At 41.2% G+C, this 16,407-nt stretch overlaps 1 protein-coding gene across 2 annotated transcripts in view; it reads right to left on the reverse strand.

The window, feature by feature from the left end:
* TMEM132E (transmembrane protein 132E) overlaps window positions 1-16,407 on the reverse strand; it is a 391,321-nt gene that overhangs the window by 325,981 nt on the left and 48,933 nt on the right. Inside the window, exon 1 of one of the 2 annotated variants that reach the window (XM_075264861.1) lies at window positions 10,167-10,733. The exons of the other annotated variant lie outside the window; for it this stretch is intronic. Coding sequence (XP_075120962.1) covers window positions 10,167-10,206 — 40 coding nt within the window. The 5' untranslated portion in view covers window positions 10,207-10,733. Of the gene's footprint in view, window positions 1-10,166; window positions 10,734-16,407 lie in introns of those variants that run through there. 2 annotated transcript variants of the gene reach the window in all.

Raw genomic sequence — 16,407 nt, forward strand, 5'->3', positions numbered from 1 at the left:
TCAACACCGTTGGTGAAATTCAGTTGTGCAATTCAACCAGATATATAGTCCAAAATCCTTTTAAGACATACTCACCCCAAAAAAGATTGGGTATACCCATACATGAGCTAATGGTAAAGCTAATGTTGCATTCAAGCTTGGACTGAGCCATAGTAGAGCAGCTGAACCCATTAGGGCATAGTGCACTCAAGATAATATGTACAGATAGGCATCATGTAGTATCTTAAAGTGATTCTACCATTAAAAATCTTTTTTCTGTGGCTAACATGTCGGAATAGCCTTTAGAAAGGCTATTCGTCTCTTACCTTTAGATGGGATCTCCACCGCGCCGTTCCTTAGTAATACCGTTTTTTACCGGTATGTAAATTAGTTCTCTCGCTGCCCGAGAACAGGATCCTGCGCCACCTCTATCTTCTGCTGGATCCTCCCCTTCTTTCTTCATCTTTCTTTGGCGGCTTCATCTCTGTCGGCTCTGACACTAGTAGAGCCGAATGCGCATGCGCGGCCATAATTCCGAGTTCGCAATTGCGCGCATGCGCATTCGGCTCTACTAGTGTCAGAGCCGACAGAGGTGAAGCTGCCGAAGAAAGAAGGGGAGGATCCAGCAGAATATAGAGGCGGCACAGGATCCTGTTCTCGGGCAGTGGTGGGGACGCCCTCATCGCATTTTCAGTGCTGGGGCCCGCCCCCATCGCTGCCAGAGAACTAATTTACATATCAGTAAAAAACGGTATTACTAAGGAACGGCACAGCAGAGATCCCATCTAAAGGTAGGAGACGAATAGCCTTTCTAAAGGCTATTCCGATGTGTTAGCCACAGAAAAAAGATTTTTAATGGTAGAATCCCTTTAAGTAGCCTGTGAATCTACATAATGAACGGAGTAGAATAATAAACAAATTATTCAGTTTATTATTGTATAGATCTATTGAACAGCTGAGATAATTTCTAGACACAAATGTGGGGAAACCAGGATTCTCCCTATGTGGGCCAACACCTTCTTGGTATTGCAGTAGGCTAATATTGAAGCCTCAGGACAAAAGCGAGACACTAAGCTGAAATCAGTAGCATACTACGTATTTACGTGGCTAAGTTTGTTCCATAGTTTGGGCAAATTTCACAAAAATTTCTACAGAATTTTAATGGCCTTTGGCAATCCCTGTTGGCATGCATGGGATTGTCGTTGCATTGGATGCTGCTTCAGGGACGGAATGAATATATTTTCTATGCAACCTGAATTATTTTTATGCAGCTAACATTAAAACAGATCAATAGTGAAGGTCAGTGAAACAAATAAAACTAACTAAGCTAAACTTAATGAAGATTCGCATAGAGTACAACACAGCAAGAGCTGTATTATAGATTAAAAAGAAAAGAAGCATACAATTTTCACCTTTCTTCTTATAGTCTATCTCCCAAACACTAGGGCTTTTGTGCTAAGCAAAGACAAACAGTGTATTTATCAAAGTGAAATGAGTTTTGCCCAGCACAAAGCAATGGGAAATTTAATGTGATAAATGTGCTACTATTATTTTGTATTAGGTTTGAAGAGGTTTGTGGCTGGGAGACTTAAATAATCTAAGGTAATCTTAACTCTTATAACTGATGAAATTTTTAACACTGAAATAAAAGGTGAAATCCCACTGCCATATTTAGGCAACAAATCTCATGCCAAAATTCAGCCTGACACAGAACTATATTGTTTCCGTAAGACAGTGAAATAAAGTAAAGCATGGACATTAAACACTATAAAAATAAAACAAGGAGACCTCTATTTCGATGGGATCTGTTACATACAGATCTCAAACTATCGATGCTTAAAAATATCATTAAAATGACTATTATGAATTATTACCATAGTTATTACTTCATCCCATAATATGAAGCAATTGTGATTTTGCAATAGGAAAAAATGCTGCAATAAAATATTTAACATATGAAAAATTCATACATAAAGTTTCTACTTATGTAACATTAAAAGGTTTTTCTAGCTGAATTCTACATGTAGGTAGAAAAAGGCATATGCCAACCAGTTCACTTCTGTGACATATTGTAGTTAAATCTGTATTTACTAGGTTACCCCATCTGGAGCATTTATAAGGTATCCAAAGGATAGATTGTTGTCCCCTAGACAAAAAGTGAATCGTTGAACCTTGTCTCTTGATGCGGTATTTGCAAGCTGCATTGGCATCAATAAGAAGTTAAATGTGACTCTTCCCATAGATTATTATCTAATGGAAGGATCAGTATAACAGTATAGAATGGTGACAAAAGTTGTGATTTTACTTATTTTGTAGGAGTAGGTATAAGTATAGTATAGTATAGTATAGGCCAACCTGCAGATGTTAAAGGGTCTCTATCTTTGTGAAGTCATTTTTAACTAAGCACATCCTTGCATAGCCTTCAGAAAGGCTATTCCACACGTACCTTTTGTATGTAAATCGCCTCAGTAGTTTTTGAATGAGGCCATTTTTATTCATATGTTCATTAGCTTCAGTCAGTAGCTCTAATTTGTATGGAAATTTCAGTCCACAAAAGGTCACTCTAATTAGTAAGTTAGACAGGTTAACCATAGCAGACATTGTGACACCAGTGTAACGTTTCTGCCTGTTAGGGTCTCTGCGCCACACTCTTCACGCATGCTGGGGCACAGGAGGTGGGCTCATTTTGATTCTTTGCACTTTACACTGTGTGAATACTGCTCTATTACCTCTTCTCTGTAATTGAATTTCCATCACAACCATCTCCTACACCTTGTTCTCTCTGGTCATCAAATGGTTAATTCTAGTCTTGTCTGTGTGATTGACAGCCTGTCTACCAGTCAAGTTTAGGGTGGGTCTTTGGCTTCCTATATAAAAGTCTTTAGCCCACACAGCCATGCTGCCTATTGAGACTCTGTCCTTAGACTTTGTCACTGCTAGCCAGGGTCGGACTGGCCCGCCGGAGCACCGGGGGATTCCCCGGTGGGCCCCCGAGCATGACTATTAATTTTATCTAAATGCACTTGTCAGGGGCCCGATCGGGATCTTCAGGGCCCCGATCGGGATCCTGACCGTGCCAAAATGGGCCCCTGTATCAATCGCTGGGAGTGTGTCTCTGCTCCCTGCACTGCACACTGCCGTCACTAGCAGGAGCTGTGCTGCCCCTCCCCCACACAGATCGGAGTGTGCAGGGGGACGTCTGCCGGCTGCTGTAAACAGAGCTTTCACCACAGCCAGACAGGACAGACAGGATACAGCCAAATGTAAGTACATTTTTTGGGTAAAATATGTATATTTAATGTGTGTATATTTGTGTAAAGTGTCTGATATACTGTGTGAGTCCTGTATATTTGTAGATAGGTGTGTGTGTGTGTGTAAATGTATGTTATATGTATTAGGCCTGGTTCACATCTTCCCTTTTCGGGAAGTCCACTGTGGGGAATAATACAGTATGCAGGGGCCACTATGGGGTATTATACTGTGTGCAGGGGCCACTATGGGGTATAATACTGTGTGCAGGGGCCACTATGGGACATAATACTGTGTGCAGGGGCCACTATGGGGTATAATACTGTGTGCAGGGGCCACTATGGGGTATAATACTGTGTGCAGGGGCCACTATGGGGCATAATACTGTGTGCAGGGGACACTATGGGGAATAATACTGTGTGCAGGGGCCACTATGGGGCATAATACTGTGTGCAGGGGACACTATGGGGAATAATACTGTGTGCAGGGGCCACTATGGGGCATAATACTGTGTGCAGGGGCCACTATGGGGTATAATACTGTGTGCAGGGGCCACTATGGGACATAATACTGTGTGCAGGGGCCACTATGGGGTATAATACTGTGTGCAGGGGCCACTATGGGGTATAATACTGTGTGCAGGGGCCACTATGGGGTATAATACTGTGTGCAGGGGCCACTATGGGACATAATACTGTGTGCAGGGGCCACTATGGGGTATAATACTGTGTGCAGGGGCCACTATGGGACATAATACTGTGTGCAGGGGCCACTATGGGGACATAATACTGTGTGCAGGGGCCACTATGGGGTATAATACTGTGTGCAGGGGCCACTATGGGACATAATACTGTGTGCAGGGGCCACTATGGGACATAATACTGTGTGCAGGGGCCACTATGGGGTATAATACTGTGTGCAGGGGCCACTATGGGGTATAATACTGTGTGCAGGGGCCACTATGGGACATAATACTGTGTGCAGGGGCCACTATGGGGTATAATACTGTGTGCAGGGGCCACTATGGGACATAATACTGTGTGCAGGGGCCACTATGGGGGATAATACTGTGTGGAGGGGCCACTATGGGACATAATACTGTGTGCAGGGGTCACTATGGGACATAATACTGTGTGCAGGGGCCACTATGGGGTATAATACTGTGTGCAGGGGCCGCTATGGGGTATAATACTGTGTGCAGGGGCCACTATGGGGTATAATACTGTGTGCAGGGGCCACTATGGGGTATAATACTGTGCAGGGGCCACTATGGGACATGCCGATCGGAGTGTGCAGGGGGAAGTCTGCCTGTCCCAGTGTCTCCCAGTGAGGTCCAGTCCGGCATGTAACTACCAGCAGAACTGCAGGACCGGAGCACTGGGAACAGATGATTGGGGTTTTTTTTTTATGTGTACTTTGTTTTTCACCTCCCAGGACTAATTATAAACAAAAAAAAAATAAAAATTATGCTGGACAACCTCTTTAAAGTGTGGGGAATTTGGGGGGAAAATTAAAGGGGTTGTCCAAGCATAATTTTCTATGGTTTCTCATCAGGATAGGCTATAAATGCCTGATCTGTAGGGGGCCCACACCCAGGCCTCAGACCGATCAGCTGTATGGAGCCACTTCTGGTACCAGTCCTGTACACAATACGGGGCCAGAAGCAGAAAGCTCTGTCCACTGTATATCAGCCGGCACCTTCTCTGCATCTCGCCACTTATTGAAGTCAGTGGGAGCTGAGCTGCAGGGAATCTGCCACACAACTATACAGTGGATGAAGCTTTCTGCTCCCAGTCCTGTGTCGTGTACAAAACGAGCACGGAAACGGAAACCTCTGTGGAGTTTCTGCAAAAAGCGCTGCAGGAAAAACTGATGTGTCGGCGCCGGGTGTTTTCCCGCAGTGTTTTTTTGCTGTGGGACGCTGTGTTAGGCCTTATCCTTATAGTGTGATGTGCAGTATATTGAGATGGTAAAGAGGAGCTCTCACCTCCTGGGGCAGGTGCGGTTTAATACACTGCTAGAGAGCTGACAGTGTGATGATTTCAGCGCACTTTCAGCTTTCCCATTCTGTGCCCCCGGTGAGGAGCTATCAGTCCGTAGCTCTTCACTGTCAGAAAGGCGTTTCTGACAGTCAGTCCGGAACGCCCTTCCTCACAGCAGCGCCTATAGCGCTGTACTGTGAGAGCGGTATAGGCGCTCAGTGTCATGGCTGGCTGGTAAGCAGCGACCCCTCTCACAGTACAGCGCTATAGACGCTACCAAGAGGAAGGGCGTTCCTGACTGACTGTCATAACGCACTTCTGACGATGAAGATCTACGGTACCGGCACAGAACGTGAAAGCCAATAGTGCGCTGAATTCAGCGCACTGTTGGCTTTCTAGCGGTGTATTAAACCTCATGTGCCCCAGATGGTGATAGGTCCTCTTTAAGGATTAGGCGCAACAGCGAGATGCAGCTAAAAAAACATTGTGGGAAAAAATTGCAGTGAATCTCAATATTTTTTTTTCCACAGTGTTTTTCATTGAGCTTTTGTCCCCAGCACTCCGCTGTCCCCGCCTGTGTCTGTTAGATACAGGATTTCCAGAAATGAGACCTAATTGGTTTCAGTGGTCCCATGAGGTGCAGGACTCCCGGCATGGAGGCACCGGCGCGAGACTGAATGGACACTGGCAGCGGACAACGGAGCAACAGGAACAGGTGAAGGCGCTTTTTATTTTATTTTTTATTTTACACCTCCCTCCCAGCACATGGGTCGCTCCAATTCCTGGACAAATCTTTAAAGGATTGATCCATCTTTATAATATTGATGGTCTGTCCTTGGGATAGACCATCAATATTACATCTGTGATGACACAACAGCCAGGACCTCTGCAGATCAGCTGTTCCAGGACAGCGCGGCTATAGGTAATGGTAACATTTCTAGGAACCACGCTGTTCACTTTCCATACAGTATGTGGCAATAGGTTTAGGTAGTGCAGTGTTGCACATTGTATGGCGGGAGAGCAGCATATGTTATTACCTTCAACCGCCCTGTCTTGGTATCGCTGGTTTGCAGGGATCCTGATGGTGGGCCCCTAGAAATAATTCCACTGGTGGGCCCTAGACACCCCAGTCCGACACTGCTGCTAGCTCCTCTGTCTGCTACTATTGTATTACTGACCTCTGACCTCTGGCTTACATTTTGACCATTCGCTTATATTTTGAACCTGTACTGCATTGCTCCACTGTTATTGGACCCTTGGCTAGCTGACCTCCCTTTGTTGTTTGTCTTCTCTTCATTCTGTGGTGTTACCTATACAGGAAGGGCTTTGTCAACCAGTTGTTCTCTGCTGCCTAGGGCAGTGAGGCAAGCAGGTAGGGGCAGTGGTGGGTTCAGCTTAGGGCTCACTGTCTTGTTGTGCCCCTTCCTCCAGGGTTTATTAGCAGCTACTGGAGAATTGCGCCTTTAGCAATTCCATTACAACCAGATCATCCAAGAGCTTGCTAAGCAAAAACCCTACATTTCCAACAAAAGGAAATTATGATATCACAGGTGAGAGGTTGCAGGAAGTAGCTTGGGGGTCAGGGATCCATAAATGTGATGAGGTTCAGGATTTCAGTGTAAGATTCCTTGGAGTTAGGGTGTATTCTATCCCAAACGTAAGATCAGGTCTGTAAATTTTTCACATTTATTTTACATTTATTTTGCTTGTATGTCGGCCGCTTCGGGCGGCACACGGGAGGGGGGCGGCGCACGGGCGACTTTTTTTTTTTCTTTTACTACTTTTTTTTTTTTTTTTTTTACTTTGAACCAGCGCAGGAGAGCTGCTTCTCTCTGCGCTGGTTCAGACGTCTGCGTAGGTAGCGTCACTAGGCCGCCTACGCACGCTGATACGTACTCAGACGTCTAGGTATCAGCATGGGCGGTGTCACACGTGATGACGCTCGCTGATACCTAGACGTCTGAGTACGTATCAGCGTGCGTAGGCGGCCTAGTGATGCTACCTACGCAGACGTCAGCCTGCAGGAGAAGGAAGAGGATCGCGGAGGCGGCGGGAGCAACAACAAGATCGGTAAGTATAAAACTTCTTTTTTTGTTTTATAATAGGCCGCTACCTGCTGGAGTATCTCCAGCAGGTAGCGGCCTATTTACCTACCTCCCCAGACCTGCTCACTGCCGCCCCCGCTTCCCCTTGTACTATAGGCCGCGGAGGCCGGCAGTGAGTAGGTCCGGGCAGGCCGCGATCCCACTACCGCCATCATTATACCCGGGGGTCTTTTCAGACCTCCGAGTATAATAATCAGAGCCCCAGGAGAGGTGAGGGAACATAATAAACAATGTTATTTACGCTGATACCGGCACCGGAGGGCAAGCATATTTAAATATAAATATATATGTATAAATATGTATAAATATGCCTGCCTTCAGACATTGTGTTACACCAGCCTGATGAAGAGACCATTCTAGTAGTTCCCGATAGCTCGCAATATGTCATCATTTTTTTAAGTTAGCCATTAATAAAGCTATCAACTACAGAAGATTTCTCCATAGGATGTGGTGATAGTAGATTTGCTCTACGAAGTTAAGAAGCATTTCAGTTTCAATCTGGAAGGAAGAGGATTATATATTATCTACACTATATGACTTGAGATGGTTAAGTAACCTAGGGATTTACTGTTACCATTAACCGCCTCATACTATAGGTGTTGCTTTTTGGATTTATGGATCAATACTAGGGCATAATAGACTGGATTAGATGGACCTGTACTAAATATCCATCTCGCTGACCGTATACAGTGACACAAAGAGCATATTAGTAAGTATTTAGCCACTATTGCGCTATTTACATTCTGTAGCTTGTGTTGTAGTACAGAATTCATTAGCAAACTGCATAAACAAAAACAATCTTAACAACAGGGGATTCTGAATGCGTCACATGTGGCTTTAAGTACTGGATAAGAGGGGAGTCAAAAATAAAGGGATAATCATATTCTGATTGGCAATCACATCATGCTGGAATACGGTTCCAATTCATCATCAAGACATGAGGACAAGCACAATCTCAGAGTGATTGAATATGAAAAGGAAAATTCAATTCATTGTGACATCACATGTTTTTATACGGCTGGGAAACTGCTGAGAGGGCTATGAAGAACAGCTCAAGAGACCACGAGGACCGTGCTGCTGAAACATCTTAAAGAAAAGCGTATGGACTGCCTTAACAATTATCATATTCTTCATCCATCTGCAATCATTTCCAGAACAATCTTCACCCTTTCTTCTCTGGCTAATAATATTTGTAATAGATCTTATTTATTAATCATTCTAATAACAACAAAACTTAAAAGTACTTATAGACTGTTGCTGGATGCTATGACTTGTGATATTGTATAGATATGGAACTAAGATCCAAAAATGTGTCTTTAACATCTTAAGCTATATATATGATTGTCATGCTATTCTGGGAAACTGACCTGGTTATTTCAATTTGTCCTTTTTAAAAAAAAAACTGTGATAATTCATAGAGCTAGATCATTTACTTGGTTTATTATCAGTCATATGGAAAACAAATGAAAGAACACATAGAGGAATACATAAGCATACTTAAGCAATTCTCCGTAATGCCACAGGAAACAGATAAGGTCTACTATTGGCAAGTAAGAAGCTATCTATAAACCAATACCATTTATGTTCACAGAGTCTAAGGTACCCATGATGTTTCTAACAGAGTCTGCCACAAGGCAGGTAGGAATTTGTTGTTCAGGTCCTAGGCTGCAAAGTCAAACTTGGTACTAGAAAATAATCGAACTTGCAAAGAGAACCAGACTAGTAACACTATGGTGAGCCAAGAGAGTATAAACAAGTCAAGGTAAAAATAGTAAGGTGCGGAAACACAAAAACAGATGTATTTGAGTCAAAGCCATAGTCAAATCTGGTCGTGGTTGCCACCAAATAAAAGAAAAGAGAGTAATCCAAGAGAGCAAGCCAAATGTCAGTAGCCAAGAGATCAGCAACATAGTGAATGGTACGGGGAGTAAACACTAGGAGCCCAGCTTCAGAAACAATCTCAAACAAATGACTAGTGCTGAAGACAAATTTAAATACCCCACCTCAACCCCGGACTGGATGGTGAAGCATAGCTGTAATTGGGTCTGCATCTCAGAGTTGTGATAGGATGAGCAGACACAAGCAGAGTTTGACTGGTGTGCATGGAAAAAATAAGCCACGATTGCCTAGTTAGAAAAACAGGAACACAAACACTGCAATTCCTAAAATGCTCCCTATGTGCCATAGGGAAAGGCAGCTTGGCTGAAAAGGAAATCCAATGGACTAGCAATGAGATTGCGAGATATGCTATGGGGTGAAGGGTGAGGAATTTTTGTTCCCTAATCACCCAGAGGCCATGATCAATACAGGCCATGACATCTGAGGGGTTAATCTGCGGAAGTTAGCACATTTTCTGTCGCCCTACACCTAGTACCGAGCTCTGGATGTATAATACCGCCAGAACCTGGAAGGCATGTAGCAGACATAGCTCCTTTGCCTGCTACAGTTCCTGGTCATACTACAACACTGAGTGTTAACTATATACTAAGCGACAGATGATCATGTGTAATCCCATGTATCAAGCACGTGTGCAAGCACATACAGAATTGGTAAATGGGGCAAATTTTCTAGCAGTTATGGTCGCCTGCCATCTATGTCAAGCCTTGAGGAGTCTGACTTATTGAACTGCACAAAAAATACTAATTAAAAGTTAACACAACCCCACCAACTGCAATGTAATGCTTATTAAGTGAGAAAAGCTTACAAATATCAGTACAATTGTCCAGGTCTACACTATTCATAAACTAAAATATAATGAAATTACATTTTACATACAGAATTTAGAAACCAGGTAATAATCCAATGTCTGCTAAAAAGAGAGTAGGAAACAATGATGAAAAAGAACCATTACCCTGATTCATGTTTTGTCCTTGAATATCCCTTTGTTCCATTCAGCATGCCACTGTACGTCTAATCCAAGTCGCCAGCAACAGGATAAAAAAAAAAAAAAAAACAGAATAAAACATAAAAACAAGCAATGTGTGCTTTCATTCCACAATTTCCTCATTACATGAGCCAACTCAAGTTCTACTACACAATGACAGCTGTTTCTGGTAAACTGAGGTAATTTTCCTCCAAGCACCAGATGGACGCTTGGGATAGCAATACCTACAGGTTTGTGAATTCCTAACAACCTTATTGCCTAGAAGGAAATCAATACATGAGATAAATGTGACCACCAGTTTAAATCATGAAATGCTTTTGCATCGAATGAAAGAAACGGCATTTTCACATATGTTACGGCTATGTGCAGTGTGGAGTAATGTCTGTATTATTGAATCAATACTCACAAAGAAGCAGGGTTATCGTGGACTATGTACGCAGAGATTTTCAGTCTTTGTGAGCACATATCCTTAAAGATGTAATGACTAAGACTACACCTGATTTGCATATATCCTGCCTTACATTTGTGGTGTGCAAGTAAATAAAGATAATGCAGTTTAATATTGAAAATTATTTAAAGTGTAATATTTCAAAGCTATGTAGCATATATGGGAAGTTGCAAACGACTAGCCATAAAGATTCATGGAAACATTATACCATTCTCTATTACAGAACAATTAGGCTTAAGATTTACGTAAGTCGCTTATTTAAAAATGGAATAAATGGTGTCAACTCTCAGTCAAAAAAAACATAATGGTATGATGTCATTATGTGCCAATATTGCACGCTGATGTCATTGTATAGCTTGGTTTAAGGAGGTCATCTCAAACTTTTCTCTAAATGAAACCTCCAACATAATCAGCTATAAAAATGTAACAGATGGTTGGTTCACAGACCCCCATCTATGGCACCCATATGTCCTTAGGTGCACATGGATAGTGGTTGTCTAGTTAGGACTGCTGTACAGATTTGTCTACCCTTTTAGGTAGGGTTCACACTACCGTTAGTGTCCACTCAGAAGGTGTCTGTGTAAAAAAAAAAAAAACGGACACCTATCATAACGGACACAAATTGACAGTAACTGATGGCTATTAGTTACTGTCCGTTATATGTCCGTTGCCCATAGACCTCAATGTTAAAAAAAACGGACACTTACTATCCGTTTTTTCAAAGGGGCAGAAAAGTGCTGCATGTAGGATTTTTTTTGTCCGCTTGAACAAACGGACATGGCTGTAAACGGACACTAAAGGACACAAACGGACACTAAAGGACACAAGATAAAATCCCATTGAAATGAATGGGCTCCGTTGCTAAAATCTTGTACGGACAATAGCCATGGACACTGCTGAGTGGACACCAACTGTATTGTGAACTACTAAGGGAGCGTTCACACTACCGTCGGTAGTTTTTCTGTCCGCTTGAGAAGTCGGACATCTTCACTTGCGGACAGGGAAGGACGGGCACGGAGTGCAAAACAACGCACCCGATGCCCATTGAAATGAATGACAAGTGTCACGGACACAGCTAGTGTCCGCTCCTAATGTCCGTGACAGATTTTGAGCGGACACTACCTGTCGGACACCAACGGTAGTGTGAACGCCCCCTAACATGTAGCAATCTGAACATAGTAACTTCCACCCTGTTAACTCTTGAAAAAAGAAAAATTAAAGTTAAATTTTGCTGAAACTGTTTATTAAAATCATTAAAGGCACACCAAACCATGAAAACCAAAAATAAAAAGAAAAATATGCATAATATAGTTCAATGCTAGTTATGCCTGTAGGATTAACCACTAAATGGCAGCTCTTATCAGTTTAGCAGAAATCTTGGACATATAGGTTGGGCAGACATTGCTTCCTGCCTCTGTGCAGCCTCACCACTGGCTGGACACTGGCTACAAGCACTAGTATGATATCACAAGTTTAGGAGGAGCAGGGCTTATGGTGGGCAGTATAGGGCTTAACTTCTATTCACTCTAATACCATAATGAAGTGCCTTTGAGTGTAATAGAGATGGTGCAGCTCCAGGGCATGAACGGGTTGGGGTGCTGTTGTGTATGTTTTTATGTAGTTTGTGCTAATTACAAGCTTTCCCATATTCCTGAAAGGCAACACTATCTAACCATGTCATATATGCTTACACATGTAGTATTTGCAACAATAATATGGTATGCACCTAGATTTCATTGGACCCTGCATGATACATCTGTCAAGTCAAGGAATAACTATAAGAGTACCTCATATATTACGGAGCTTTCCCAAGAACCTGAAAAGCATATCTGGCAAGCACTGGCATGATTTTGGAGCAATGAGGGAGATTTGTTTGATATTACATTACTATGCTGAAGTATTCAGTAGTCCCTAATACAGCATTACGTGGTATGCTACCCAGTTTTCCCAGGACCATGAAAGTCAAATCTGGCATGATGTGGAACATTTATGTGGCAAAATTTGGGATTTATTTAGATAAATGTCATATCACAAGCTCCACATGCTATGCTATCAAGCTTTCCCAGAACCAAATCTGATTGGCGTTATTTGTTAGCGAGCAGAGGGTTTGACTTGGTGTATTTACCACTCAGCAGTCCTTATCACTACATTACCTGTTATGTTGCTTAGCTTTCTTAGGACCTTGAAAGGCAAATTCTGGAAAACTATGGTATAATTATAGTGCCAGGAGGTAGATTTATGTAGGTTAATATATTATTCAGAATGCCTTATTATGGCTTCACATGCTTATGCCAAAGTCTGAAAAGCATGTCTGTCAAGCTCAGGAATATAGTGAGTATTCTGGTATTTAGAATACCTATCTATTGGTCATTACTACATCAGTGTAGCATCTTTTCCTGTTCAGGTCTCTGCGATACACTCCATTTGCACGCTGCAGTGCGGGAAGCATGTTCAGTTATGATTTCTTACTTTAGGCTCCTGTTGTTCTGTCTGAACACTGCTCTATTCTCTCACCACTGTAATTAATTTTCCACCACACCCAGCTCTTACACCTTTGTTTCCCATTGCTCCTCAAAAAGTTAATCTTAGCCTTACCTGTGTGATTGACAGCCTATCTACCAATCAAGTCTGGGGCGGGTTCTGGACTTCCTATAAACAGGTCATCAGCTCACACATGTTTCCTGGCTATTGTGACTCTGTCCTTGCTAAGTGGTTTTCTTTGCTATTGTATTGTATTTACTGACTTTTGACCTTTGGTACTTCTTGTTATCACTCTTTTGGATTGTGATTTGGTACTGCTTTGTCTCTCTGGCTTTGACCCTTAGCTTGCTGACTCCTTGGTGACTTGCTCAGTATAATAAAATGCAAAATAAAGTTATAAAGTTGAAGAAATTAGGACAAAAAATAACTAAGAGAGTAAAAATAAGTGAAAAAAAAAATGTCATGTTGTTTGTTCTGTGTTTAGTCTTTGTTTCTTCTACAGGTATAGAAACATAGAGATCTGAAACCAATTGAAATGCACCAGATTTTTACAGACATACACTAGATTGAAACTGCAAAGGATAAGGCTCAATAATATTCCTTGAGTACTCTGGATCATCAGACCAGCAGGCTGATAGTAAGATATCTCTACTGTGGCTGGCATTAAGCCTTCAGCTGCTAAAGATTACCTGCCGAGACTGATAATAACATATAAAAAGCTATTTTATTGCATATCTCCGTCTGTTAGTATTAAGATCACCGTATATTGTGCAGAAGCAAGGTAAAAATGTAACATTTTGTTAGTTAGGTAATAATTGCCCTCGTGTACATCAATTTAAAGAGAATTACTCCCAAAATAATATATATATATATATATATATATATATATATAATAACTTATGGTCAAGATTTGTCCTTCTGTGACTTTACTGTAATTTTAAAAAGCAATTTAGCCATTTTTGAGTTAATGTGGTCTACCAGAGGGCCACAGAGGTTGTCACAAAGCTATGAACAGAAAATGCAGTGCAGATCTTCACTATTATGCAAAGCTACCGCTTACCTCTTAGTTTTCTTATTTGCTTTTCCCACAGTAGTTAAAGGGATTCTCCACTTCGGACAATTGCGGCTTATTACTTAGTGTTCCTTAACAATATACAAATCCCAAATTGTCCCTCTGCTGGAGAACCCGACAGTAAGCATTTTATTTTCTTGCAGCTCTAATACAGTGGAAATAACATATCACATGGATTGCCGGACTAATGCAGGAATGGACAGGTCCTCCCAAGCATGAGACACTCTTGGTAGTCACTCTTCACTCACTTCATTTTAAGAATGTTGGTGATCCAGCCAGATTTGCAAAACTTTTCCTCTTCTTGAATTCCTTTGCATGTGTCATCCACAGAATATAATCTATTTGTATGCAGACAGTGTAGGAACATTAGTAAAAGCTACTTTACAGTAAATATTATTAGAATTCATTGCATGAAAAGAAAAAAAAAGTGAATTCACTGATATTTGGAGATAACCCGCTCTATGACACTGATAGCATTAACTATGATATTTATCAAGTCTGCATGAAACTACAAGTCTCCATCACTTAAAGTGAACCTGCAAGGCCATGATTTTGACAGTTACAGACATTTCTACCTGATCATTATTCTTATCCTATTATCAATGTATATGTATCTATACTTATACAAATCTCATGTGCAATAGAATTGAACCTGATGGATGTATTTATTAATAATACATTTGTGTAACACTTTTTATGTTTAATCATACGGAGCATATGTTAGTAAGGTAACCTTGACCCTTCTGACCTTGTTAAGCATTTCCCTGCATAATACATGCATTCATCACATAGGAATGAAATTTGCAAACAGCCATATTAATATATCAGACATTCAATGCAGGCTAGAAGCTGGTATAATAGGCAGTCTGTATAACAAATGAAGCCTTCCATAAAAGTGCTAATAACAATGCAATCATTTCTGGCTTGGTATAGCCACATCATCATCTGTATTGAGTATTTCATGACCTCTCGATAGATAGAGAGACCTAATATTTCCTTATACATTTATTTTCTATCATAGGACAAGTGATGCTAGTTTGTCTTTTATATTAAGAGTTTGGCAGTTTAGCTTTACATCATTTGGGTTACAAGATAAACACGTTATCATTGCCCCTCACCAAAAAGAAAAAGGTCATTGCAAATAACGGAGCTTAATTTCAGTTTGGGGGAAGCTTCTTAACTGACCATAGCCTTTTCAATAGGATCCATGTCTATGGCATCTCTACTAAATGATCATGTTGTGGGAACCAAGCTGCCAACATGATGGATGTTCCATCTAAAGTAAACATGTATGTTCTTACAATAACTGGGAAGGCTACATATTATCCAGCCATATGTCTATAACTATCTTCTAAATAAAAAAGAAAAATACAAAAGCATTTGCCCTTGAATGGGTGGTCCTAGAATGAAATGTTTAAGAGGGAGTTCAATATTTTAGCTCAATCCCATTTACCTGAATAGGGATACCAAGTGGCTGATGAACGTGATGCCAAAATCTCAAAGAGGTCGAAGGATTCATGAACCTCTCGCTTGTCCCTTCAAACAATTTATCATCCTGTTATAATTTATTGGGTTATGGGTGAAAATGACTAAAGTAACCCCTGAAAACTGAGTCACAGAGTGGAAATGTGTGATGTACTTATTTCTTTGCAATTTAAAACTTAATTTTCTACTGACGCAAAATCTATATGGCAATACTGAGCTTCGGTAATGGCTTCACATCAATAGAAAGAATCACTTTGAAGGCCTGGTTATGGGATTCCATTCATCAACCTGTGTTTGGTTGAATTAGCTATAGAAGAGGAATCTTAATGATTGTCTGGTAGCCATAGAGTTGATAAGTGTGAAATGTTTTTGTACAAAAACAATCAAACTGAATTGTCTTGCACAATAACTGAAATCTATAATGCAGTTTTGTGCGCACCTCAAAATAATGTTTCATTCATCCTACTAAGTTTCCATACCATAACAATGGCTATATTAGTAACAAAATTAAAATTTAGACGATCTCTATAATACTTTGTTGTTGTAAACAATTTTTCAGTTCTTTTATAGTGTAGCATAAAAAATAATCTGTAAAACTGAGAAACAGCTCTTTTGATGGTACCCTCACTCTTGAACCTAGATGGGATTCCTCGCGTACAGCAAACATTAACATATTAGTTGAAACTAGAGATGAGCGAACACTGTTCGGATCAGCCGTTCCG

The sequence above is a fragment of the Leptodactylus fuscus genome, chromosome 2 (genome assembly GCF_031893055.1).
Source record: "Leptodactylus fuscus isolate aLepFus1 chromosome 2, aLepFus1.hap2, whole genome shotgun sequence".
Taxonomy (NCBI): domain Eukaryota; kingdom Metazoa; phylum Chordata; class Amphibia; order Anura; family Leptodactylidae; genus Leptodactylus; species Leptodactylus fuscus.